Source organism: Pristiophorus japonicus, chromosome 4 (genome assembly GCF_044704955.1).
Source record: "Pristiophorus japonicus isolate sPriJap1 chromosome 4, sPriJap1.hap1, whole genome shotgun sequence".
NCBI lineage: Eukaryota > Metazoa > Chordata > Chondrichthyes > Pristiophoridae > Pristiophorus > Pristiophorus japonicus.
In genome coordinates, this window is record NC_091980.1 from 270,542,412 (window position 1) to 270,569,447 (window position 27,036).

Below are 27,036 nucleotides of genomic sequence, written 5' to 3' on the forward strand. Positions count from 1 at the left end.
AGATACAGGGGGCACCAGTTGCTGACTGAATATCTCAAACAATAAAGGCATGAGTTGCTTAAGGGCATCTCATATATGGAGACATTCGCCATATCTTGCTGTTGGTTCTGACCTCTCCTCTCAGAAACACTTGCAAAACTGATTTCAACCAAAAATAATGAAGTGTTAGCATATGAAAAACAGCTGAATTTACTTAATAATGTCATTTTGTAATGGTGACCTCATAGCAGTGGGAACCTGATATTTCTACACACACTTTAAGAATCTTAGAATCATAGAAATTTACAGCACGGAAGGAGGTCATTTTGGCCCATTGTGTCCCTGCTGGACTGAAGCTTTGTGGCAATTTCTTGTAGGACTATGTCAACATCAACTGCAATGGTTGAACAAAATGATGGCTTAGCCGGTCAAGCCAGAGGATTCCTGATCTCTGCGGAGTTAGCCGATCCCAGTATTATAGTTGGTTTGTGTGTCATGTGTTTGGGAAGGGGTGGAAATGGCCAATTCCTGATTGCTATCCAGTCAAACCTTCTAAAAGTCCATATTTGATGTTTCGTGAGTACCGAATAGGCAGTTTGCTCTTAAGAGCATAAGAATTAAGAGCAGGAGTAGGCCATATGGCCCTTCAAGTCTGCTTCGCCATTGAATAAGATCATGGCTGATGTTCGACCTCAATTCCGCTTTCCCACCCGATCCCCATATTCCTGGAGTCCAAAAATCTATCTATCTCAGCCTTGAATATGTTCAATGACTCAGCATCCCTTTGGGGTAGAGAATTCCAAAGATTCACAATCCTCTGAGTGAAGAAATTCCTCCTCATCTCAGTCTTAAATGGCCGACCCTTTATCCTGAGACTATGCCTGCTAGTTCTAGACAACCTCTCAGCTTTTATCCTGTCAATCCCCCTCAGAATCTTGCATGATTCAATGAGACCACCTCTCATTCTTCAAAACTCCAAAGAGTAGAGACCCAATCTACACAATCTCTGAGATTCGGTTAAATAGCCCGCTGACCCTCGCTGTCGAGGCTCACATATGAAAAATCACCTCATGGACGATGGGCCAACTCAGGAGAGGAAAATATGCAAGCACAACAACAATTACAAAGATTTCTGTCAGACCGCATCAACATCAGCCATAGCAATGCAGTAAGATGTTTATTAACAACCTGCGAAGCAGCCTTTCTGACCATCTGTACAGAAAAAGCTTTATCAGAGGAAATATTCCCTGCGCCCCTCACACTTCCTCACTTCATTTATTGCAAAGGGGATGGAGTATAAAAGCGGGGAAGTCTTGCTACAGCTATAAAAGGTATTGGTGAGGCCACACCTGGAATACTGCGTGCAGTTTTGGTTTACATATTTACGAAAGGATATACTTGCTTTGGAGGCAGTTCAGAGAAGGTTCACTAGGTTGATTCCAGGGATGAGGGGGTTGACTTATGAGAAAAGGTTGAGTAGGTTGGGTCTCTACTCATTGGAATTCAGAAGAATGAGCGATGATCTTATCGAAATGTATAAGATTATGAGGGGGCTTGACAAGGTGGATATCGAGAGGATGTTTCCACTGATGGGGGAGACTAGAGGGCATAATCTTAGAATAAGGGGCCGCCCTTTAAAATAGAGATGAGAAATTTCTTCTTTCAAAGGGTTGTATATCTGTGGAATTCGCTGCCTCAGAGAGCTGTGGAAGCTGGGACATTGAATAAATTTAAGACAGAAATAGACAGTTTCTTAAACGATATGGGGAGCGGGCAGGGAAGTGGAGCTGAGTCCATGATCAGATCAGCCATGATCTTATTGAATGGCGGAGCAGGCTCGAGGGGCCGTATGGCCTACTCCTGATCCTATTTCTTATGTTCTTTTGTGGTAGTTTGTACATCAGCAGTAAATGTTCTCAGATGTTGATAAAATTTGTTCTTAAATGCAACCAAAATGTCATGCAGCACATCAATTTGTTCATTGAGTGCAATGTGATGCTTTTCCAAATCTAATCTGTGGTGACAGTCTTAACAGCCTTACATGGCCACTGTGTTTAGCCCTCATTGACTCTCTGAATTTGGATCATTGAGCAAACAGTATTTGTCTGTGTTTTCAAAGGGAGGATGTTCCAAAAACTACAAACTTATTTTCCGATCTTGTGACAGCTTTATCAGCTGAATGCTTCCTGTCACAGGCTCACTGACTGCAGCTATCGAGTGTTAAAAGCTAATAAAGCTTTTAGGTTTTGTTGTTTTTGAGCAGAGCACATATCTTGGATCAAGCCCCGTCTCTATTCAGAAAATGCTATTTCCCCCCCGCCCCCAGACAGGTTTTCAGATGCAATGTATGGAGGTGGTGACGACAGTAAATTATCATCCCCTGGGGCTTATTCCACTTGAAAAATTTCATTAAAAATCAGATTAGGAAGTGTTTTTTGACCCTATATTGCGCACTTTTCCTGCTGCCTCAGTGAGATACAATTGTCACTAGATCAAATGTAACTTAGGGCAGCCACATTAGTCTTGTTCTTATGTGCTCCCTAATGCTCCTTTTCACTCCTGAAGGCGGTAATTCATTCTGCTGTATAGTTCATGGATTCCGGCAAAACTCCACTGTGACTGTTCTGCATGTGTGAGCCTAGATCGTAAATGTTGGCAGACTATTTGACTATGGGAGGCATTAGAGCAGAGCCGGATCCTATCCTCAGCCAATGTCCACACCCATATACTTCCTGGCCCAGGGGTAGAAAGGAGAATACTGACTGATTTTCCTCTCCATAGTCAAGGGTCACGAAGGTCACAAGTGCTACAATGCAGTAATGGTTGGAATCTGGCATGGAGTAGGCCATCAAAATCCTATCCATTGATTGTACTGATTTCAGGTATCTGCAGGCTTCTGATACAATGATTGAGATGGTATAAGTTTTTAGAATATTACCTTTGTTGGTTTTAACAGACAAGGCTAAGCTTTCTTAAAAAATCCTCATGCACTTTGTTTCATTTTTCTCTCCAATCCCCTCCATTTACCCACAACGCGAGTTGGGATGTGGCCTCTGGGGTAGCAATTGTTCTTTGTGACCACATCCAATTAGCTTTCCTTCATGTACAGCTGGTGCAGAAAGGTTATCAGACTGCTTGGCCATAGAGGATAACATAATGGAGCCTGACCCTATCCTTTTTAGATATCCACACACGTACACTCTCAGTAGGGGTGGCCGGGCAGCAATCAAGAACAGAAACCCTTCCCTATCTCAGATATGGTGAGGCCAGTTTCAAGTACAATAAGGAAGTATGGAATGAGAAAAGGTGAATTGGCCCATCAATGGCTCTGTCCACAGCTCATGTACAAGCTACCCAATTATGCACCCGACCCCTCTTATTTTCCAAACCTTTCCTTTAGATTATAAAATATCTCTGATCTCAAAAGTGAATTAAGCAAAACTCTATCCATCCTCAAACCTCCATTATTGATCCCTGGCTGGTGGTTTCTACAGATGTCTACTCCGTGGTCACAGCACTACACAAACCACTTTGTTCCATTGAATATTTGTTTGACGATTGTGAGCCCCTGATACTTCAGCTGGATCAGTTAATTGCTGCCAGGTCTGTAGGGCACAGTGTTACACCATAATCATACAGCACAGAAAGATGTCATTTTGGCCACCGTGCCTGTGCTGGCACTTTGAAAGAATTACCAATTAGTCCCACTCTACGGCTCTTTCCCCATTGCCCTGCGAATTTGCCCTTTTTAAGTAGAGATCCAATTCCCTTTTGAAAGTTACTATTGAATCTGCTTCCACCACCCTTTCAGGTAGTGCATTCCAGATCATAACTCGCTGTGCAAAAAAAAAATTCTCCTCATCTTCCCCCCCGGATTTATTTCCAATTATTTTAAATCTGTGTCCTCTGGTTACTGTCCCTGCTGCTGTGGAAACAGTTTGTCCCTATGTACTCTATCAAAACCCCTGTTGTATTTGCCTATTGAACCAACGTCAGGAGCATTCCCACTCTTCATCACCTACTTATCCCAGTGTAGATCTGATAACGATTATTGAGGTGGGTATTTGTGAGTAACACACTTGAAGTCACAGAGTAGTCATGCATGCTTCATGTAATAATGTTACCCACTCACTACTTCGTTCCCATCTGGGACTCGCCTGTCTTTTTGTGTACTTGGTGCTACCCCTGAGCATTCTTGCCTTGTTCACTACACAAACTCAGGAACACTACCACAAAGGGCCGACTGTAACCTTGGCCATTCTGTATTTACTGCTGAGCAAAAATTGTTGTTCTTTTGTAATAATGGAGGAACTTTCGACTGCTATGTGTACTTTTTTTCACCTTCATTCTTGTGTAGGGATTTCTTCATTGTCATCATTGTACTTTTTACTATCATTTAAGCTGTTTAACAAAATGTTGCTTTTCATCACACTTACTAATTAAACTGACAGGCCAACATCTTCCGCTTTGTGTTCACCTGCCTGCGATTTTCCTGTCCATTCAAATGAACGGGAAAAGAAATCGCAGACTAGCAAATTCACAGTGAAAAGTCCTGGCACCAGGGCGTGTCTATCTGTGTATCTGTATAGGTATCTCTTTTTCTTGGCTTATCCTCCTATTATTTTCTGTTTGTCTTTTCTTGCCTTCAACTTGTAGTAAAGCTGTAATACCTTTGTCATTTAAGTTCTCAAGCAAAATTGTTTTGCTCTCTTTCTGTCCAAAATGTTGCTTGAGGCGCAAACATATTTTCTACAAAATTGCGTGTTGTGTTAATGCTGTAAGGTCTCCCAGTTTGTAACCAGTAATCCATAAGAGTGTAAAAGTCTATTTTAGTTCCTATTCACTATAGTTGAACTGGAATGCAAAGTGGGATTTAGTTACTACAGTCACAATCTAAATTAAACTATATATCAGGAGGAGTTTGTTTACTCAGTAGGGTTGAACTTTGTCAGCATTGAGCTGCTTCAAACCAAATAGTGTATGAACAGGCTGCGTTTCAATCGGCAATTAAAGCCAAATACTGTAAAAAGCTTGCAGTTCCTAACCCTTGATAGTCGTAAACATAAACTTGAAAATCATAAACATGGTATTTTAAAATGTGCGTATGATATTACGACTCATAGCAATGAGAGCAGTTATTCCTCTGACAAGTTGCCCGTCATTACAAAAAACAAATACCAAGCCATTTTTTACTGCTTCCATTTGAATAACTGAGTACATCTTCAGGATGAATCATGAGAAGTCTACAGTGCAGTTTTCAATTTATGTAAGTTTATAGGAATGTGAATTCTAAGGTCACAAGCTTAGTTGTGAAGTTGGACAGCTCTTGTGTAATCTTATTTTCAATGTGAAGGTGCTGATTTTCTGGGTCCGTGCCAATTAACCCTTTCACTCCTAAATTCCAAAACATTCAACTTGACACATATTGGTGACAGTAATTATATTTCACTTAGTGTAAGTGTGACTTGATACATTGCAGCATCTGAGCAGTAGTTAACCAAGGCACAATATATTACATGTTGTGTCCTGGGTAGATGACCCAATCTCCACGGGTCAACCCCTGACGGACCTGGCCTGTAGGCTTGCTCGTCCACCTGGTATGATGCGTGTTGGTCCTCTGTCAACTTGAAACCCTCCTCGGCTCATCTGGTGGATGGTCCCAAGCTTCATGCCGGATGCCTCTACAATTTCAGAGATGCCACGTACCTAATGATCCCACCTGTCCCTGTCAGGTCCTCATCTCATGACCCCCTGACATCATCTGTTTTTGGTCATCAAGATTAATAGCTGGGGTAGTTATGGCAGCACAAATGGAACATGTCTCCATAAGGCATCCTTGCTGTTTGCCTATGTTTTTTTAATTCCCTGCAGATATAACATTCCACACAGTGGCATCCACGCATGACTTTGCTTCCCAGGCTAGCTATCTGCTGTTTGTGTGCCAGGAAGGCTGTTGACTGTATCTTTAATTTGGCCAACGAAAGCCCAATGCTATGATCTTTTCCATTTTAACATCGAACCGAATCTACCCAGGACATATTACAACAGGGTTTACAAGTAGATTATAAGTGCAGCAATAACATAATGATATCTTTAAACTACAATTAATAATAGAATCAATTGATTTAGTTCAAGTTAGTTAGTAGGGAGACTCAGAAATGAAGATTTCCCACTTTCTTATGAAAGGATAACATTGCTAGAGTGTGGTCTGTAAGTTACACAAAGGAGGTGGTACTCAGTAAGATAATGGGACTAAAGGCAGATAAATCCTCTGGACCTGATGGCTTGCATCCTAGGGTCTTAAGAGAAGTAGCGGCAGGGATTGTGGATGCATTGGTTATAATTTACCAAAATTCCCTGGATTCTGGGGAGGTCCCAGCGGATTGGAAAACTGCAAATGTAACGCCCCTATTTAAAAAAAGGAGACAGACAAAAAGCATGTAATTATAGACCAGTTAGCCTAACATCTGAGGTTGGGAAAATGTTGGAGTCCGTTATTAAAGGAGCAGTAGCAGGACATTTTGGAAAGCAAAATTTGGTCAGGCAGAGTCAGCATGGATTTATGAAGGGGAAGTCATGTTTGACAAATTTGCTGGAGTTCTTTGAACAGGGTGGATAAAGCGGAACCAGTGGATGTGGTGTATTTGGACTTCCACAAGGCATTTGACAAGGTGCCACATAAAAGGTTACTGTACAAGATAAAAGTTCACGGGGTTGGTGATAATATATTAGCATGGATAGAAGATTGGCTAACTAACAGAGAGTCAGGATCAATGGTTCATTCTCTGGTTGGCAACCAGTAACTAGTGGGGTGCTGCAGGGATCAGTGCTGGGACCCCAAATATTTACAATCTATATTAACGACTTGGAACAAGGGACTGAGTGTAACGTAGGCAATTTTGCTGACTATACAAAGCTGGGAGGAAAAGCAATGAGTGAGGAGGACACAAAAAATCTGCAAAGGGACATAGGATATGTGAGTGGACAAAAATGTGGCAGATGGAGTATAATGTTGGAAAGTGTGAGGTCATACACTTTGGCGGAAAAAAATCAAAGAGCAAGTCATTATTTAAATGGAGAAAGATTGCAAAATGCCGCAGTACAGCGGGACCTGGGGGTACTTGTGCATGAAACACAAAAGGATAGTATGCAGGTACAGCAAGTGATCAGGAAGGCCAATGGTACCTTGGCCTTTATTGCAAAGGGGATGGAGTATAAAAGCAGGGAAGTCTTACTACAGCTATATAAGGTATTGGTGAGGCCACACCTGGAATACTGCGTGCAGTTTTGGTTTCCACATTTAAGAAAGGATATACGTGCTTTGGAGGCAGTTCAGAGAAGGTTCACTAGGTTGATTCCGGAGATGAGGGGGTTGACTTATGAGGAAAGGTTGAGTAGGTTGGGCCTCTACTCATTGGAATTCAGAAGAATGTGATCTTACCGAGACGCATAAGATTATGAGGGGACTTGACAGAGTTGATGCAGAGAGGGGGCGACTCGAACTAGAGGGCACAATCTTAGAATAAAGGGCCGCCCATTTAAAACAGGGACGTGGAGAAATTTCTTCTCTCAGAGAGAGTTGTGAATCTGTGGAATTCGCTGCCTCAGAGAGCTGTGGAAGCTGGGACATTGAATAAATTTAAGACAGAAATAGACAGTTTCTTAATTGATAAGGGGATAAGGGTTGCGGGAAACGCGGCAGACAATTTGAACACCAGCAAGCTCCCATAAACAGCAATGTGATAATGACCAGATAATCTGATTTTGTCATGTTGATTGAGGGATAAATATTGGCCAGGAGACCGGGATAACTCCCCTGCTCCTCTTTGAAATAGGACCATGGGATCTTTTGCTTCCATCTGAGAGAGCAGACGGGGTCTCAATTTAATGTCTCATCCGAAAGACGACACCTCCGACGGTGCAGGATGGTGAATTGGGTCACTCTCTGATGTGTCAGACCTAGTAGCTGCCATTTAAGGAAAAATGCACTGTGATAGTTGGGGGAAGATCATTAAACCACCAGCATAATGGATTTAATCAATTAAGCTGTAGATGTCAATGAATTGAGGGATTGATCTGAATGAGCGAAATGATGTATTCCACTTCAATCTGAACGTAGGACCGGCTAATAAGGACAATGGAAATAAATGAACCAATAAAAAGTAATACAATACTGAAGTACCCTTGATTAGTGGCTACATCTTTCAGATGAGATATAAAACCGAGCCCCAGTCTGCCCTCTTGGGTGGATATAAAAGATCAGAGTGATTACTTGCACTCGTTGCCTTCTGTGCCTGTGCACTCTGGACTCCGCCCCCATCCTCCCGTGCGTGCGCAGACTCCTCGAACCTGACACCAGGAGTCGGGCATGTATCGTCAGCTGGACTTGTGTTGCAGCCTTCTGTGAGAGAGAAAACATCGGAGGTGGGAGAGAGAGCGAGACTGGGGAGGGGGAGGCAGAGAAAGACTGGGAAGAGGGGAGGGGGAGAAAGACTCAGGAGGGGGGAGAGGCTGGGGGATGGGGGTGGAGAGAGACTGGGGGAGGGGGGAGTGAGAGTGGGAGGTTGGTGGTAGAGAGAGTGTGTGTGGGGGGGGTGGTAGAGAGTGTGTGTGGGGGGGGTTGTGTGTGTGTGGGGGGGGTTGTGTGTGTGTGTGTGTGGGGGGTTGTGTGTGTGTGTGGGGGGTTGTGTGTTTGTGTGTGTGTGGGGGGGGTTGTGTGTTTGTGTGTGTGTGGGGGGGGTTGTGTGTTTGTGTGTGTGTGGGGGGGGTTGTGTGTGGGGGGGGGTTGTGTGTGTGTGTGTGTGTGTGTGTGGGGGGGGTTGTGTGTGTGTGTGTGTGTGGGGGGGGTTGTGTGTGTGTGTGTGTGTGGGGGGGGTTGTGTGTGTGTGTGTGGTGGGGGGGTTGTGTGTGTGTGTGGTGGGGGGGTTGTGTGTGTGTGTGTGGTGGGGGGGTTGTGTGTGTGTGTGTGGTGGGGGGGTTGTGTGTGTGTGTGGTGGGGGGGTTGTGTGTGTGTGTGGGGTGGGGGGGTTGTGTGTGTGTGTGGGGGGGGGGGGTTGTGTGTGTGTGGGGGGGGGGGGTTGTGTGTGTGGGGGGGGGGTTGTGTGTGTGTGGGGGGGGGGGTTGTGTGTGTGTGGGGGGGGGGGTTGTGTGTGTGTGGGGGGGGGGGTTGTGTGTGTGTGGGGGGGGGGGTTGTGTGTGTGTGGGGGGGGGGGTTGTGTGTGTGTGTGGGGGGGGGTTGTGTGTGTGTGTGGGGGGGGGGTTGTGTGTGTGTGTGTGGGGGGGGGGGTTGTGTGTGTGTGTGGGGGGGGGGGGTTGTGTGTGTGTGTGGGGGGGGGGGTTGTGTGTGTGTGTGGGGGGGGGGTTGTGTGTGTGGGGGGTTGTGTGTGTGGGGGGGGTTGTGTGTGTGGGGGGGGTTTGTGTGTGTGTGGGGGGGGGTTGTGTGTGTGGGGGGGGGTTGTGTGTGTGGGGGGGGTTGTGTGTGTGGGGGGGGGTTGTGTGTGTGGGGGGGGTTGTGTGTGTGGGGGGGGGGTTGTGTGTGTGGGGGGGGGGCATTGTGTGTGTGTGTGGGGGGGGGCAGTGTGTGTGTGTGTGGGGGGGCATTGTGTGTGTCTGTGTGGGGGGGGTGTAGAGTCTGTGTGGGGGGGGTGTAGAGTCTGTGTGGGGGGGGTGTAGAGTCTGTGTGGGGGGGGTGTAGAGTCTGTGTGGGGGGGGTGTAGAGTCTGTGTGGGGGGGTGTAGAGTCTGTGTGGGGGGGGTGGTAGAGAGTGTGATTGTGCGGGGGTGAGGGAGTGTGATTGTGCGGGGGTGAGGGAGTGTGATTGTGCGGGGGTGAGGGAGTGTGATTGTGCGGGGGTGAGGGAGTGTGATTGTGCGAGGGGGGGTAGAGAGTGTGAGTGTGCGGGGGGGGTAGAGAGTGTGAGTGTGCGGGGGGGGTAGAGAGTGTGAGTGGGGGGGGAGTAAGAGAGTGGGGGTGGGGTAGAGGGTGAGTGGGGGTGGGGTAGAGAGTGTGAGTTTGAGTGGGGGGGGTAGAGAGTGTGAGTGGGGGGGGGGTAGAGAGTGTGAGTGGGGGGGGAGTAGAGAGTGTGAGTGGGGGGGGAGTAGAGAGTGTGAGTGGGGGGTGGGGTAGAGAGTGTGAGTGGGGGGTGGGGTAGAGAGTGTGAGTGGGGGGGGGGTAGAGAGTGTGAGTGGGGGGGGGTAGAGAGTGTGAGTGGGGGGGGGGTAGAGAGTGTGAGTGGGGGGGGGGGGTTGTGAGTGGGGGGGGGCTAGAGAGTGTGAGTGGGGGGGGGGGTAGAGAGTGTGAGTGGGGGGGGTAGAGAGTGTGAGTGTGGGGGGGCTAGAGAGTGTGAGTGGGGGGGCTAGAGAGTGTGAGTGGGGGGGGCAAGAGAGTGTGAGTGGGGGGGGGCAAGAGAGTGTGAGTGGGGGGGGCAAGAGAGTGTGAGTGGGGGGGGGGTAGAGAATGTGAGTGGGGGGGGCAAGAGAGTGTGCGAGTGTGATTGGGGGAGGGTGAGAGAGAGTGAGTGGTGGGGGGGGGCGAGAGAGAGTGAGTGGTGGGGGGGGGCGAGAGAGAGTGAGTGGTGGGGGGGGGCGAGAGAGAGTGAGTGGTGGGGGGGGGCGAGAGAGAGTGAGTGGTGGGGGGGGCGCGAGAGAGAGTGAGTGGTGGGGGGGGGCGCGAGAGAGAGTGAGTGATGGGGGGGCGAGAGAGAGAGAGAGAGAGAGAGAGAGAGTGTGGGGGGGGCGAGAGAGAGTGAGTGTGGGGGGTGGCGAGAGAGAGATTGTGGGAGGGAGGAAGAGAGAGAGAGAGAGAAACTGGGGGGCGGGGTGGGGGGGTAGAGAGGGGACACTGGGGAGAGGATCGGAAGGGAGATGGAACTCGGGGAAGATGGATCACGCTCTTCCAACCCCACCCTGTTTACACCCACACCCGATTTCTCAGAAAGCTCGGTGCATGTGTCTATTCACTTCATACCCAATAAACCTGTTAACAATCTGTGACCCACACACAATGCCCCATCTATGGTGTGGCGGTGGGGGGGAGGGCGGCGGGAGGGGAAAGGAATTAGCTCAGGAACTTGGGCTGGGATGGGTCAGGAACCGGGCTGGGATGGAGCAGGAACCTAAGCTGGGATGGGATGGGGAGGTCTATCCTGTCTGGAGATAGCAGTCAGAATGGCTCGAAATACACTTTGCAAAGTAATTGAGAACTTGGGCTGGTCGGTTCTAATTACACATTCCAGAGAAACTGCTGGGTGTGTCTTATCCTCCAAGGGGAACAATCAGCAATCAGTTCATGTGATCATGGAGAGCCAATCGGAGAATTTTGTAGTGCATATATGCGAGTCCATATAAGATCCCATAGCACGATTCAAAGAGCTTTGGGTGGTTCTCCTGGTGTCCCGGGAAACAGTTATCCCTCAACAAACATCACTAAAACTATTTATCTTGTCATATCACTGTTTGAGAGACCTTGCAGTGTGCACATTGACTGCTGTTTCCCTATATTACAACAATGACTATACTACAAAATTACGTCATTGGTTGTGAAGCACTTTAGGACATTGTGAGGTCATGAAAGACGCTATATAAATACAAGTACTCTTCTTATTTCTTTACATTTACATCATCTGAATCTAGCATATCTAATGCTACTTCATCTCCCTCACACGAACGACAAAGCTAAGTCTTTCAGAATTCCTCTGTCGTCTTCTTTTCATGTTTTCCCCTTGGGGAACAGTGTTAAGTAGTGGAAGGATTCAGAGGCTGATTAACAATCTGAACGTTAATGTTCCTTCCATGGCTGTAACCATCCTTATACCAGCCAATAGAGAGGTCAGTCCTATACAGCGGGAGGGTTTATGGGCTCCCATAACTCGTACGATGACGGGGGGAGGGAGGGTGGGTCGGGGCCACCCACACCCACACCCACCGGACACGAGTATCCCGCTGGATGTCAACCCAGAATTCAAAGCCAGAGCTCCACCTCCACTCACTGGGACTGTCTGTAGTGGGGTTTGAACCCTGCACCTTCTGACCCAGAGGCGGGAATGCTACCACTGCGCCAAAGGCTTACTCCCTTCATCTCAGTAAGACCATAAGAAAGCTTGGAACACAGAAAGGCCCACCAAGATCACGGACAAAGCCTGCTTTACTCTATTCATTTTGTCTCCTGAGAAAAGGTTCTGCAAAATGTTTTGCCATATCCCAATGGTAAATAGAGCAATATGCCACAGTTAAGGCAGTCTAACCCCATTCCCTGTATTCATCCCACACCATTTGCATTCCCTGGCATGATAGTTCAAAGTAGTTCAGGAAATAGCATATTCCACACAATATTTGACTGCCTCATCTATTCTTAACCTTCACTCCTATTCTACATTGTCACTGGGATTCCAGTGAAGTGTAAAAGTTGGTGTGAAATATTTATGTCCATATTTTGAACTTGGTACAATTTATAGAGACTGTCCATCCAAATCTGGCAGTTTCTGGAGCGATAATTTTCAACTGTGGTAATGATCATGGAACTGAAGTCCCAGGGGCAATGGATTTACCGAGCACAGTGTATTAATGAATGATATGAAAATACATCTCAGCTAGATCAAGCTTCTTAATAATTCAGTAGGTCAGCTTCAGATCCTGTCTCCGGTTTCACCTACACTGGGTTAACAAGCTCAATTGAAGAAGATTTCATCTGTATTCATTTTCAGAAAGAGCTTTCCTGACACGGCAGCCTTATTTATTTTGTTGGTAGAGAAAATATTCACTCTCTTCAAGCTACTGGAACAATTCTTTAACAACAGAAATTGTGAAAAGCAAAGGCATTCATTCTTCCTCAGAATGGACATTCAGGACACAGACTCTGATTGTCTTTTCCTGTGATTAACCTTTCCAGTTTGAAAACTTTGACTAATAAATGAGGAAATTAAAAGTCTTGTATTGTATGTTTTATTAACCTGCAGAATGCATTTGGAATAAGCTGCGTTTTAAATAACTCTGTTTTGAATAGCTACCACTTAGCATTCTAATGTGTCAAAGATAAGTTAGTTTAATAAAGAGAATTGGTTGAATCCCAAGTTGCTGAATTCTTTAGAGAAACTAGCGTTCCCTACGCATTAACTAAAGCTTCACTCTGCCAAAGAATTATTTAGAGCCAACCCTAAACTTACTTGCATAAGCTCAGCCAGAATATACAGTACATTCACATTTTAGAATTCCACTGGCATGGAAACAAGCTGGGAGGCCTGCCAGGAATCACAAGACCCAAAACCACCTGATCTAAGCCACTCCTGTAACATTTAGGTTGGAAATTTTGCACTCCAGATTGGCAGCACACCACTCTGTCAGTAGTGGTGTGATTCCTCCCCATAGCGCCCATCCTTCCTGCTCTTAACCCTCCATGGTAACGCATTACATCAGAATCCGAGAGCAGGACAAACCTGCCATTTTAAATATATAGGTTTTGGATTTGTTTCAGATGAATTAAAGTTGTATTTTAATATTTCTGGAAGGCACTACATTACATATAGTAAAGCAGCTTTTTGATTAAAAATAGTGACTGCTAATTTGTTTGTTAAAAGGGTAACACAATAATTTGTTTATTAAAAGGGCAACACCATAATCAAATGAGCAACAATGGAATGTTAATACTTTGGACATATATGACCACCAAGCGGATTTTGCCCAGAAACTTCCATATGTCTGGAATTTTTTAAATCAGGAATTTCCTTTTCTGCTGTTACTAATTAATTCTGGAAGTTATAGTTAAATTACTTCTCAAGATGAAACTTCTTTTGGGCTGTTTTTCTTTAAACGCAGTCATTTTCCAAAAGCTACAGAAATGTATTTTGGATAATAGGCAGGCATCTCACTCTGACCCAAGACTCTTTGACACCACCACCTATCCAATAGAACTGCAGAAACTCTTGCTGTAACTTGGTTTATAGTTTTAAAGAATTCAGTTGTCTTAAAATGGATGGGTGCAAATATCATAAGTGGAGTAAACTTGCTGTAAGTGAAATTTGCTCTTCTATCTGAGTCAGAAGTTGCATTATTCTCTGTGTAAAGCCCCAGGTTAATTTGGCTTGAGTCAGCAGCACTTTTGAGTTTGAGGAAATTGTGGTTGCAACTCATTTCACCCAATGTATGCACTTAAATCTCCTTATCAGAAAGGTTGAGCAGGTTGGGCCTATACTCATTGCAGTTTACAAGAATGGGAGGTGATCTTATTGTAACATATAAGATACTGAGGGGGCTCGACAAGGTAGATGCAGAGAGGATGTTTCCACTCGTGAGGGAATCTAGAACTAGGGGGCATAGTTTAAGAATAAGGGGTCGCCCATTTAGAATTGAGATGAGGAGGAATTTCTTCTGAGGGTTGTAAATCTGTGGAATTCTCTGCCCCAGAGAGGCTGGATCATTGAATATATTTAAGGTGGAGATAGACAGATTTTTGAATGATAAGTGAGTGAAGGGTTATGGCGAACAGGCAGGGAAGTGGAGCTGAGCCCACAACCAGATCAGCCATGATCTTATTAAATGGTGGAGCAGGCTCGGGGGGCCAAATGGCCTACTCCTGCTCCTATTTCTTATGTTCTTATGTACCAGTGTGAATCAAATAGCTTGAATTGAGTGGGACTCTCAACAGGAAGCAATTCGGGCCATTTCATTGTACACATTGGCAAGTTGACTAATGGGGGTAGAGGATTGGTTCCACCTATTACACAAATACCAAAATGGCTATATATATATATGCCAAACTAGAAAACTACTAATAGCTTCAAAAACGGACCCAGCCCCGAACAACTCAAAAACGACCCTGACAATATCGACCTTTGTCTCATGTAGTTACACTGTGCATACAGTGAGGATGTGGGCTCCTCATTATCTAAGCTACATATATGCTTAAATTACATAGTTTGCATAACACAAGATTATGGGAATAAATTTCAGGGATTTTCAATAATTTATTGAGAAATTGAAAGTCTTGTGCAATAGATGTAGCGCACATAGATTTTCAGAAGGCTTTGGAAAAGATGTCTCACGAGGCTCTTTTTAAAAAAAAAATGAAGGTAAAGGTCATTGATGGACAGGAAGCAAAAGTTAGGGTGACTGGGTATCGGTCAAAATATTGGCCAGAGTTCCTGCTTCAGACTGCTTTCCAGTTACCCTCCTAAAAAAATGCGTGTGTGTGTGAGGATGTCCAGTGCAATGCTGCCATAGTCAAATAGCTCATTACCATGCATTGGGGTCGAAATTCAGCCTCCCAAAAAGGCCTCTTGCTGCTCCCAAGTGGCGGAGTCGAGTGGCCGCCAAATTGAGGTCAAATGGCCAAATTGCCGCCAGCGAAATTCACCTCGCGGGTTTTTCCGGCGGTCCCCACTTCTGACCCACCAGTGCCAACCCCTCCTAAGTGCGTCATCAAAGCATGCAGCACCGATCCCCCGCACCTCCATCTAAATTCACCAACAAAAATCTTCGTCTTGCCACGCAGTGCCCCCGACAGCGTTTTCTCTCGGTGCACTCTATTTTCAGTGTGTGTGGCATGGCTGTGCGGCACTCATTCAAGGGGAGGGTGCACTGCCGCACCGCCGTGTATTTTCTTTTGTCGGCCGACTGCCAGGTCGGGTTGACTATTATGTCCCCGGGTTCAGCCGGGACGCCAACAGGCAGTCTGGCACCCCCTCTTGGCTGGCCCGGCCGAAATCCTTCCTGGTGACCCAGTGGCCCGAAGTTTTAAAATGGCGAAGGCTTTCCCCATTAAGTGAAGGGGAGAGCTGTGGTGATGCAAATGTGTCATGACATCATCAGCGCCAGGCTGATTGACAGTGGCGGAGAATCCGCCCCGCCCCCATTATGACCGGCTTCCGGCCCGTTCCAAAAAAATTGCAAAACGAACTGAATTTCGCGCAGGAGGCCACCTCATCCACAGCGGTGGAAAAAAACACTTCAACAGCGGTAGGTTTTGGGCGGACCTAAATTTCTAACCCGTTGTCTTTTTATAAATGTATTCTCGGGATGGGAGTATAGCCAGTATTTATTACCCATCCCTAGTGTAGTACAGCACAGAAGGAGGCCATTCAGCCCATCGAGCCTGTGCCAGCTCTTTCGAAGAGCAATCCAGTTAGTCCCACACTCCCCCGCTCTTTCCCCATATATCTGCTTTTTTTTCGCCAAGTATTTATCCAATTCCCTTTGGAAGGCTACTATTGAATCTGTATCCACCACCCTATCAGGCAGTGCATTCCAAATCCTATCAAATCACCTCTTAGCCTTCTCTGCTCTAAGGAGAATAAGCCCACCTTCTCCAGTTTCCATGTTATTGTATCCCCTCATCTCTGGACCCATTCTAGTAAATCCCTTCTGTACACTATTCAAAGCCTTCACGTCCTTTCTAAAGTGTGGTGCCCTTGAAAAGGTGCTGGTGGCCGTTATTCTTGAACCATTGCAGTTCATGTCCGAATGTACTCCACAATGCAGCTAGGTAAGAAGTTCCAGGATTTTGACCCAGCGGCTATGAGGGAGCAGTAATATTTGTCCAATTTGGAATGCTGTATAACTTAGAGAGGAACTAGGAGGTGATGGTGTTCCCATGTACCTGCTGCCCTTCTAGCTGGCGGAGGCAACGGGTTTGGGAGCTGCTGCTGCTGGCTGGTGAAGAGTAGGTATTTTGGCAAGGCACGGGAGGTTTGTGGCACATGTCAAACTATACTCATCATCCATCATCATAGGCAATCCCTCGAAATCGAGGAAGACTTGCTTCCACTCTAAACGTGAGTTCTCAGGTGACTGAACAGTCCAATACGGGAATTACAGTCTCTGTCATAGGTGGGACAGACTGTCGTTGAAGGAAAGGGTGGGTGGGGGAGCCTGGTTTGCCGCACGCTCCTTCCGATGCCTGCGTTTGGTTTCTGCATGCTCTCGGCGATGCGCCTCAAGGTGCTCAGCGCCCTCCCAGATGCACTTCCTCCGCTTAGGTCATTGGCCAGGGACTCCCAGGTGTCGATGGAGATGTTGCACTTTATCAAGGAGGCTTTGAGGGTGTCCCCCAAAGATCTACCCTTGGCCCCCTCCTATTTCTCATCTATACGCAGCCCCTTGGCGACATCATCTGAAAGCACAGCATCAGTTTCCACATGTACGCTGACGACACCCAGCTCTACCTCACTACCACTTCTCTTGACCCCTCCATGGTCTCTAAATTGTCCGACATCCAGTACTGGATGGGCAGAAATTTTCTCCAATTAAATATTAGGAAGACCAAAGCCATTGTCTTTGGTCCCCGTCACAAACTGCGTTCCCTAACCATCCCTCTCCCTAGCATCTGTCTGAGGCTGAAACAGACTGTTCGCAACCTTGGTGTCATATTTGACCCTGAAATGACCTTCTGACCACATATCTGTGGCATAACTAAAACTGCCTATTTCCACCTCCGGAACATTGCCCGCCTCTGCCCCGCCTCAGCTCTTCTGCTGCTGAAACCCTCATCCATGCCTTGTTACCTTTAGATTAGACACCTCCAATGCACTCCTGGCTGGCCACCCACATTCTACACTACGTAAGCTTGAGGTCATCCAAAACTCGGCAGCCCATGTCCCGTTCACCCATCACCCCTTTGCCTACTGACCTACATTGGCTCCCGGTTAAGTAATGCCTCGATTTCATCATTCTCATCCTTGTTTATAAATCCCTCCATGGCTTTGCCCCTCCCTATCTCTGTAATCTCCTTCAGCCTCACAACCCCCCGAGATAGCTGTGCGCCTATAATTCTGCCCATTTGAGCATCCCTGATTATAACTGCTCAACCTGGGCCTTAAGGTCTGGAACTCCCTCCCTAAACCTCTCCGCCTCTCTACCTCTCTTTCCTCCTTTGAGATGCTCCTTAAAACCTACCTCTTTGACCATTTGGGCATCTGCTGTCATTTCTTATGTGGCTCAGTGTAAAATTTTTTTTTGCTTTATACCACTCCTGTGAAGCACCTTGGGATGTTTTACTACGTTAAAGGCGCTATATAAATACAAGTTGTTTTTGTTGTTTTTATCTCCACTGATTGATACAACACATGTATTTTTTCAGTGAATTTGCTGTATGCAAACTGACTGCCACGTTTGCCTATATAACAATAATAACTACATTTCAAAAGTATTTTATTGGCCGTAAAATACTTCGGGACCTGTTGAGGATGTGAACTACGCAATATAAATGCATCTTCTTTTATTTCTTTCAAAAATAAATACTTTATATCTGGTTCATGAATAGTCCTTTAAAAGGACTCCACACAGGAATAAAGTGAGTCTTGTAGTTCTTACTGGAAAGCCCGTCATTTCAATTTTTTAGCTTCCACCTGAACTTGGAAGAGAGGCTGGTTTATTGCTTTCCATGAGCTTGCAGCAGTGACATTTGACAGTTAATGTATGTGTTCCGCAGCCAAATTTCCAGCCTCCTGGTAACTGCAAAGAAAGTATTCATAAAAATTCCAGCTGCAAGTGCTACAGGGAAAAGCTAAGAAATGTAACAGTTATGTGGAGCGTGAAGCTGATCACGGCTAATAGAAACATAGAAACATAGAAAATAGGTGCAGGAGCAGGCCATTCAGCCCTTCTAGCCTGCACCGCCATTCAATGAGTTCATGGCTGAACATGAAACTTCAGTACCCCCTTCCTGCTTTCTCGCCATAACCCTTGATCCCCCGAGTAGTAAGGACTTCATCTAACTCCCTTTTGAATATATTTAGTGAATTGGCCTCAACTACTTTCTGTGGTAGAGAATTCCACAGGTTCACCACTTTCTGGGTGAAGAAGTTTCTCCTCATCTCGGTCCTAAATGGCTTACCCCTTATCCTCAGACTGTGACCCCTGGTTCTGGACTTCCCCAACATTGGGAACATTCTTTCTGCATCTAACCTGTCTAAACCCGTCAGAATTTTAAACGTTTCTATGAGATCCCCTCTCATTCTTCTGAACTCCAGTGAATACAAGCCCAATTGATCCAATCTTTCTTGATAGGTCAGTCCCGCCATCCCGGGAATCAGTCTGGTGAACCTTCGCTGCACTCCCTCAATAGCAAGAATGTCCTTCCTCAAGTTAGGAGACCAAAACTGTACACAATACTCCAGGTGTGGCCTCACCAAGGCCCTGTACAACTGTAGCAACACCTCCCTGCCCCTGTATTCAAATCCCCTCGCTATGAAGGCCAACATGCCATTTGCTTTCTTAACCGCCTGCTGTACCTGCATGCCAACCTTCAATGACTGATGTACCATGACACCCAGGTCTCGTTGCACCTTCCCTTTTCCTAATCTGTCACCATTCAGATAATAGTCTGTCTCTCTGTTTTTACCACCAAAGTGGATAACCTCACATTTATCCACATTATACTTCATCTGCCATGCATTTGCCCACTCACCTAACCTATCCAAGTCACTCTGCAGCCTAATAGCATCCTCCTCGCAGCTCACACTGCCACCCAACTTAGTATCATCCGCAAATTTGGAGATACTGCATTTAATCCCCTCGTCTAAATCATTAATGTACAATGTAAACAGCTGGGGCCCCAGCACAGAACCTTGCGGCACTCCACTAGTCACTGCCTGCCATTCTGAAAAGTACCCGTTTACTCCTACTCTTTGCTTCCTGTCTGACAACCAGTTCTCAATCCACGTCAGCACACTACCCCCAATCCCATGTGCTTTAACTTTGCACATTAATCTCTTGTGTGGGACCTTGTCGAAAGCCTTCTGAAAGTCCAAATATACCACATCAACTGGTTCTCCTTTGTCCACTTTACTGGAAACATCCTCAAAAAATTCCAGAAGATTTGTCAAGCATGATTTCCCTTTCACAAATCCATGCTGACTTCGACCTATCATGTCACCATTTTCCAGATGCACTGCTATGACATCCTTAATAATTGATTCCATCATTTTACCCACTACTGAGGTCAGGCTGACCGGTCTATAATTCCCTGTTTTCTCTCTCCCTCCTTTTTTAAAAAGTGGGGTTACATTGGCTACCCTCCACTCCATAGGAACTGATCCAGAGTCAATGGAATGTTGGAAAATGACTGTCAATGCATCCGCTATTTCCAAGGCCACCTCCTTAAGTACTCTAGGATGCAGGCCATCAGGCCCTGGGGATTTATCTGCCTTCAATCCCATCAATTTCCCCAACACAATTTCCCGACTAATAAAGATTTCCCTCAGTTCCTCTTCCTTACTAGACCCTCTGACCCCTTTTATATCCGGAAGGTTGTTTGTATCCTCCTTAGTGAATACCGAACCAAAGTACTTGTTCAATTGATCCGCCATTTCTTTGTTCCCCGTTATGACTTCCCCTGATTCTGACTGCAGGGGACCTACGTTTGTCTTCACCAACCTTTTTCTCTTTACATACCTATAGAAACTTTTGCAATCCGCCTTAATGTTCCCTGCAAGCTTCTTCTCGTACTCCATTTTCCCTGTCCTAATCAAACCCTTTGTCCTCCTCTGCTGAGTTCTAAATTTCTCCCAGTCCCCAGGTTCGCTGCTATTTCTGGCCAATTTGTATGCCACTTCCTTGGCTTTAATACTATCCCTGATTTCCCTAGATAGCCACGGTTGAGCCACCTTCCCCTTTTTATTTTTACGCCAGACAGGAATGTACAATTGTTGTACTTCATCCATGCGGTCTCTAAATGTCTGCCATTGCCCATCTACAGTCAACCCCCTAAGTATCATTCGCCAATCTATCCTAGCCAATTCACGCCTCATACCTTCAAAGTTACCCTTCTTTAAGTTCTGGACCATGGTCTCTGAAATTACTGTTTCATTCTCCATCCTAATGCAGAATTCCACCATATTATGGTCACTCTTCCCCAAGGGGCCTCGCACAATGAGATTGCTAATTAATCCTCTCTCATTACACAACACCCAGTCTAAGATGGCCTCCCCCCTAGTTGGTTCCTCAACATATTGGTCTAGAAAACCATCCCTTATGCACTCCAGGAAATCCTCCTCCACCGTATTGCTTCCAGTTTGGCTAGCCCAATCTATGTGCATATTAAAGTCACCCATTATAACTGCTACACCTTTATTGCATGTGTGTACAGTGCCTCCTGCTAATTTGGCCTACCAAGTATTCCCTCTACTGCATTTCCAAGCCATGGATATTCCCTCGAAAGGAATAGAATCATAGAATAAATCCAATTCTGAACAGATTTAGCTCAAAACTGAAGAACAGCTGTTTGATGTTGTGTGGCAGCAGGATGTTCTCTCAGGTGCACTAGGAATTGCTATGCACAAGAGCAAAATAATGGCCCAGAATTTGTGGTCAGCGGCAAAGCGAAGGTGTTCGTCACTGGTCCCGGAGTACGCTTCACACAAGGATCTCACAATCTCTGTCCCGAGAATTTTCAGTTTTCCGACGTTCAGGTCAAATCAACAGAGTATAGTGGGGATCCCCTTGTGCGAGCTGCTGCGATGTCAACAGGCTGTCTAAACAACCAATCAAAATGCAGAATTATCAGAATTAGCAAACAAGGAAGTGAGCAAGCTCTTAAAATTATAACTTTTTAAAAATGTTGGGCAAAAAACAAACTTGAAATAAAAATGAACAAAACTCAAAGTTTGTTAAAGATCTTATATTTTATTAAAATGGATAAATTTGACACGTAACAAAATTAAAATGCTTTTGCGGTCCACAATCTCTGTTTAGCAGTCAACAACATTCAATAAAAGCTATCTGAGCCCAGCCTGTTGAGATTACAGTGAGAACAGTGACTGTTATTGGCCTGACTTAACCAATGTGGAGCATTTTTGTGTGGGTTACACCTAATTCCTTTGGACCTAACTTTTAGTGGGAAATTTAACTGTACTTACTCCGGAAGAGCCTAAGTTTTCGTCAGTTTCCCTGATTTGAGTGATTACACTGATTGCCGGCTCTGTGGGATGGGGAAGGGGGTAACAGCACTGCCCGTGTCTGAGCTGTGAATGGCAGGCCACAACTTCAGGATTTTCGCCAAATCCCGAAGTCGCGGTCAGTTTCAAAGGCAGAATGTCGGCAAACGCTCCAGATCGCCATCAGCCCGACCCCAAATTCACCTCCCCTTCTCTCCTCCCTTTCTGAAGATCCTAACTCTTGTTGACATATTCTTCCATCGGCACCAATTGTTGCTTGGTACCTTGCCTGAGACTTCATGCGTGAGACTAGACAATAATTGTTGGAATGGTATTTGACCCTGGAGGGCTTCACAGCTGGACACATTCAACGGCCACACACTCCTAGTTTCTGGCAGGGTCAGTGATAGCAATCAGGAGCTGGAAACCTGGCTCATTATCTCTTTTTCACTCCTCCAATTCTCGGCTATTGAGGTCATTATAGAACACTTAACAGGTGCCATGTGTGAGAACAGCTGACTCATTACTGAACCTTTTATTACCTTGTCATTAGATCGGTGTTATACTGTTCTGTGCTACCTTCTGTTTTACTTTTCATCCAATATTCAATAGCAATAGTCATACAGGTAGTAAGATCAACTGTTACTTATGATGGAATTCAAAAATTGCAAAAGATGTATAATTTTATGTTTTTCTCTCAGAGATTTGAAACTGGACAACGTTCTATTAGACTCTGAGGGGCATTGCAAACTGGCTGACTTTGGAATGTGCAAAGAGGGAATCTATAATAATTATACAACTGGAACCTTCTGTGGTACACCTGACTATATTGCACCAGAGGTGGGTAAAAGGCAAATGAGATTCCTTCCCAATGTTCTGTTTTGTTCGAGATCCAGTTGGGAATGAGAATCAGCATTCCATTGAGGCTAGGTCCATCAACTAATGTATCTTCACCACATTGAGTTGAATCCCTTGTACTCACTTTTGCCACTAACTCTGAAGGTTTGTGCAGGATTCTGTCTGCAGAATTGTGATGGTCTCAACAGTGTGATTGATCTTGGATCAGTACACCAATTATCCAGGTTTCCTCAGAGTTTAATCCATTATGCTATAGAGAAGTTCCACATGCGCTAATAAGTCTGTAGCGTGCATTTCCAAATAGTGGTGGCCCTCAGAAGCTACTTTATAAGCTCACAGGTTTGTTTTAGCACCTTGACTACTGTCCTGGCTGAAAACTACCTGGTACCCTTTGATCTGTACTACTCAGCTACACGCTGACATATACGCCTGTTGAGCAATGGCATGCTGGTTTCACAAATATTGTCCTCCGATAACTGGGAAAAGTTCAGAGACCAGAAGAAAAGTTGAGTATTATGACTTAGAGACAATTGTGCCTTCACAAGCATGTTTGTCTACACGAACAGCTTGATCATTGTTCTGACTGTGGTGGAAAGCCTGCAACATGACTGGGGTGATTTCCACAGGTACCCAATGTCAATATTTCTGAACCACTTCAAGAAACAATTATGCACCAATAGAGACATTGGTTTCGTGCCACATCCACCCCAAACTACCTGCTCGATGCAGCATAGATAGGGCCACCGAGTGCCTTCACTTATCTGATTAACCGTAAAGGTTCAGATGTACAAAGATTTAGTAAGCAGCACAAATTCACACACCCCACACAAAAATGCTTCATATCAGTTAAGTCATGCCAATAATTAATGTTCTCACTGTAATGTTGACAGGCTGGGCTCAGATTGTTTTTAGTGAATGTTAAGATGATCAATGTCAATACGGGGGAATGGAAAGCTTTATAACTTTTCTTACTCAGTGACCCCATCAAACGCACTCCTGGCTCACCTTTGACATGATCAGATGCAAGGGTTTATATGTCCCAAAAATGCACCTTTACCCCAGTTTCAGAAAATCATTCGCTATAGCACGAGTATGGGGCTTCCAATGACTTGTAAAGAGTCATTTTGATCATCAGTTTATTGCCCATTTGTACTGAATTATATGAGCAGTGTTCTGCACCTTTTCCTTTAGGACCTAGGTTGAGATTATTCAAGCTTTTTTCAGTTAGGACCCTTATAGGTGCTTAAGAGAAAAGAACTTCATCACATCAGTTTGGACAGAATTTGAACCCAGGTTCCTGAGATGAAAGGATATCTCTTGTTGCAATATCCTGTTTCTATTTTATTGTGGTACAGCATTTGGACCATGCCCTGACTTAACTTGTTCTGTGCAAAGGTTAAATTCCTTGTAAAGCCCCCTGTGACTCAAGTCCCCACCACAAACTCCGTTCCATAGCCACCAACTCCATCCATCTCCCTGGCAATCTTGGTGTCATATATACCCCAAAATGAGCTTCCGACCACATTACCGCACTATCACTAGAATTGCCTATTTCCACCTCCGTAACATTGCCCAACTCCGCCCCTGCCGCAGATCATCTGCTGCTGAAATCCTCATCCATTCCTTTGTTACCTCTAGACTTGACTATCCCAATGCACTTCTGGTCGGCCTCCCACATTCCACACTCCATAAACTTAAGGTCATTCAAAACTCTGCTGCCCATGTCCTAACTCGTACCAAGTCCCATTCACCCATCACCCCTGTGTTCGCTGACTTACATTGGCTCTCGGTTAAGCAATGCCTCGATTTTAAAGTTCTCATCCTTGTTTTAAAATCCCTCCATGGCCTCACCCCTCACTTTCTCTGTAAGCTCCTCCAGCTCTACAACCCTCTGAGATATTTGCGCTGATTAAATTCTGGTCACTTGTGCATCCCTGATTTTAATCTCTCCACCATTGGCGGCCATGCCTTCAGCTGCCAAGTCCACAAGCTTTGCAATTCTCTCATTAAACCACTCTACCTCTCTTTTCTCCTTTTAAGACGCTCCTTAAAAACTACCTTATCATCCCTCATCGTAACGTCAGCTGTGGCTCAGTGGGTAGCGCTCTTGCCTCTGAGTCAGAAGGTTGTGGGTTTAAGTCCCATTCCAGGGACTTGAGCATAAAAAACTAGGCTGACACTCCAGTGCAGTGCTGAGGGAGCACTGCACTGTCTGAGGTGCCGTCTTTTGGACAAGACGTTGAACCGAGGCCCCATCTGATCTCTCAAGTGGACGTAAAAGATCCCATGGCACTATTTTGAAGAAGATCAGGGGAGTTATCCTCGGTATCTTGGCCAATTTTATTCCTCAATCAACATAACAAAAGCAGATTATCTGGTCATTATCACATTGCTGTTTATGGGAGCTTGCTTGTGCACAATTTGGCGTTTCCCACATCACAACAGTAACTGCACTTCAAAAAGTACTTCATTGGCTGAAAAGCGCTTTGAGACATCCGGTGGTCGTGAAAGGCACTATAAAAATGCAAGTCTTTCTTTTCCCTAAAAGCTCCTTATGTGGTTCGGTTGACAAAGTTTCTGTGAAGCGCCTTGGGATGTTTTACTACATTAAAGGCCCTATACAAATGCAAGTTATGTTGTTGATGTTGCATCACCATATCTAGTATTCCACCCTGGCTTACTCAGCTGCTCAATAATGGTTTACCAAGTAATGTAATTCAAGTTGGTGGTGTCATTTCAGAATTTCACCCTCTCTCCCTCTCCCAATATAAACCATGTCATCTTCATGTTCTGCTGAGTTTTAGCAGTGAGGCTGAGAAACTGACAAACCTACCAACCATAGCAAGTCAGTTTTAGATCATAGAATCATACAGCACAGAAGGAGGCCATTCGGCCCATCGTGCCTATGCCGGCTTTTTGAAAGAGCTATCCAATTTGTCCCACACCCTGTTTTTCACCATAGCCCTTCATTCTTTTCCCTGTCAAGTATATATATATCCATGGAGATGCACAGGCCCTGTCACGGACAGCAAATTCTTCTACCTTAATTTTCATTTCTCATTTGGTTTACTTATTTATTTGGGTCTTTTTCACTTTCCTTTGGTAGTTCCAGTTAGTTTGTTTAATGGTGCCAATCTGCCTGGCACCTTGGACATAAATATAAGCAGGTATCAAGTCTATCATTCAGTCTAAAGTATGTTCTGAAAAGCGCTTATACCTTAATGAGCCCTTGTGACAGTCAAATAATTAATATTGTAACTCCAGCACCTAGAATCTATCAAATAAAAGTATCGTTTTAGAGCTGCTGTATGTTTTATGCCTAATTGAAGCTATTTCCCAGGTAGCACATGGTACAGTTAATAGGTCTGTTAAGCCCATTGGGACATTTGATAGTGCAGCTGACCGAGAGACAGAATGAGCCAGTTGGAAATGGCTGGGACAAGCAACAGAAGGGTAGATTTTCTAAGTCCTCACCACCGGTGAGATATCTTGCATTTCCGTATATTTTTAAAGGCTTACATTCTGTAACATTTCTATTCTATTTAAGCTTCCAGTTAATTTGTGTGGAAAGTTGCGGGATTGACAGGAATTCTGTTTCTGGACAGATTTTGCAGGAATTGCAGTATGGTTCTTCCGTGGACTGGTGGGCACTCGGTGTCCTGTTGTACGAGATGCTCTGCGGTCAGCCACCATTTGAAGCTGAGAACGAAGACGACCTGTTTGAATCCATCCTGAATGATGAGGTCCTTTACCCAGTCTGGCTGAGTGACCGGGCAATGGTCATCTTGAAAACTGTAAGTTGAGACCCATTCTATACCTCTGTTTCTGCACTGTGCTCTACTGAGCCACTCCTTTTGTATCTCAGGAGGAACGTGGTCTTAGCAGGAATTCGATTAATATTTGGGATCTTGAAATAACCCCAACATCTTGGATGAAACATTTCCCCTATCCCCGATGGCTCAGTTAGGATATGCCCTTGCTGTGTGCTACTGAAGCTTATTGTTCTGAGGAATTGTTTTGTCCCATTTTATTCCTTCCTTTTCTGAAGCCATTAACATTATCTGGGGCTTGGAGCACTGACAGTGGATTTCAGCAGGTTATCTGATCCTGCTCTAACCCGACATCCACACAAAGGCGGACTTCCAGCAGACCAGTGGACAGCAATCAAGAGTGGCAGCCCTCACTGATTCGAATAGTTGACCCCAATTTGAAGCACCCCAGATTGGTAGCCTGGCTGAAATCACATCATTTAGCCAAGGCTCAATTGTTAACACTCACGTCTCTGAGACAGAAGGTTGTGGGTTCAAGTCCCACTCTAGAGACTTGAGCACAAAAAT

The 27,036-nt window shown here is 45.3% G+C and overlaps 1 protein-coding gene across 1 annotated transcript in view; it reads left to right on the forward strand.

Annotated features, from left to right (window-relative positions):
• Nucleotides 1-27,036, forward strand: part of LOC139263409 (protein kinase C epsilon type-like) — a 321,784-nt gene that overhangs the window by 271,585 nt on the left and 23,163 nt on the right. The window contains exons 12-13 of the mRNA XM_070879471.1: nucleotides 22,543-22,681; nucleotides 26,305-26,493. Of these exons, the coding sequence (XP_070735572.1) occupies nucleotides 22,543-22,681; nucleotides 26,305-26,493 (328 nt within the window). The remainder of the gene's footprint in view (nucleotides 1-22,542; nucleotides 22,682-26,304; nucleotides 26,494-27,036) is intronic.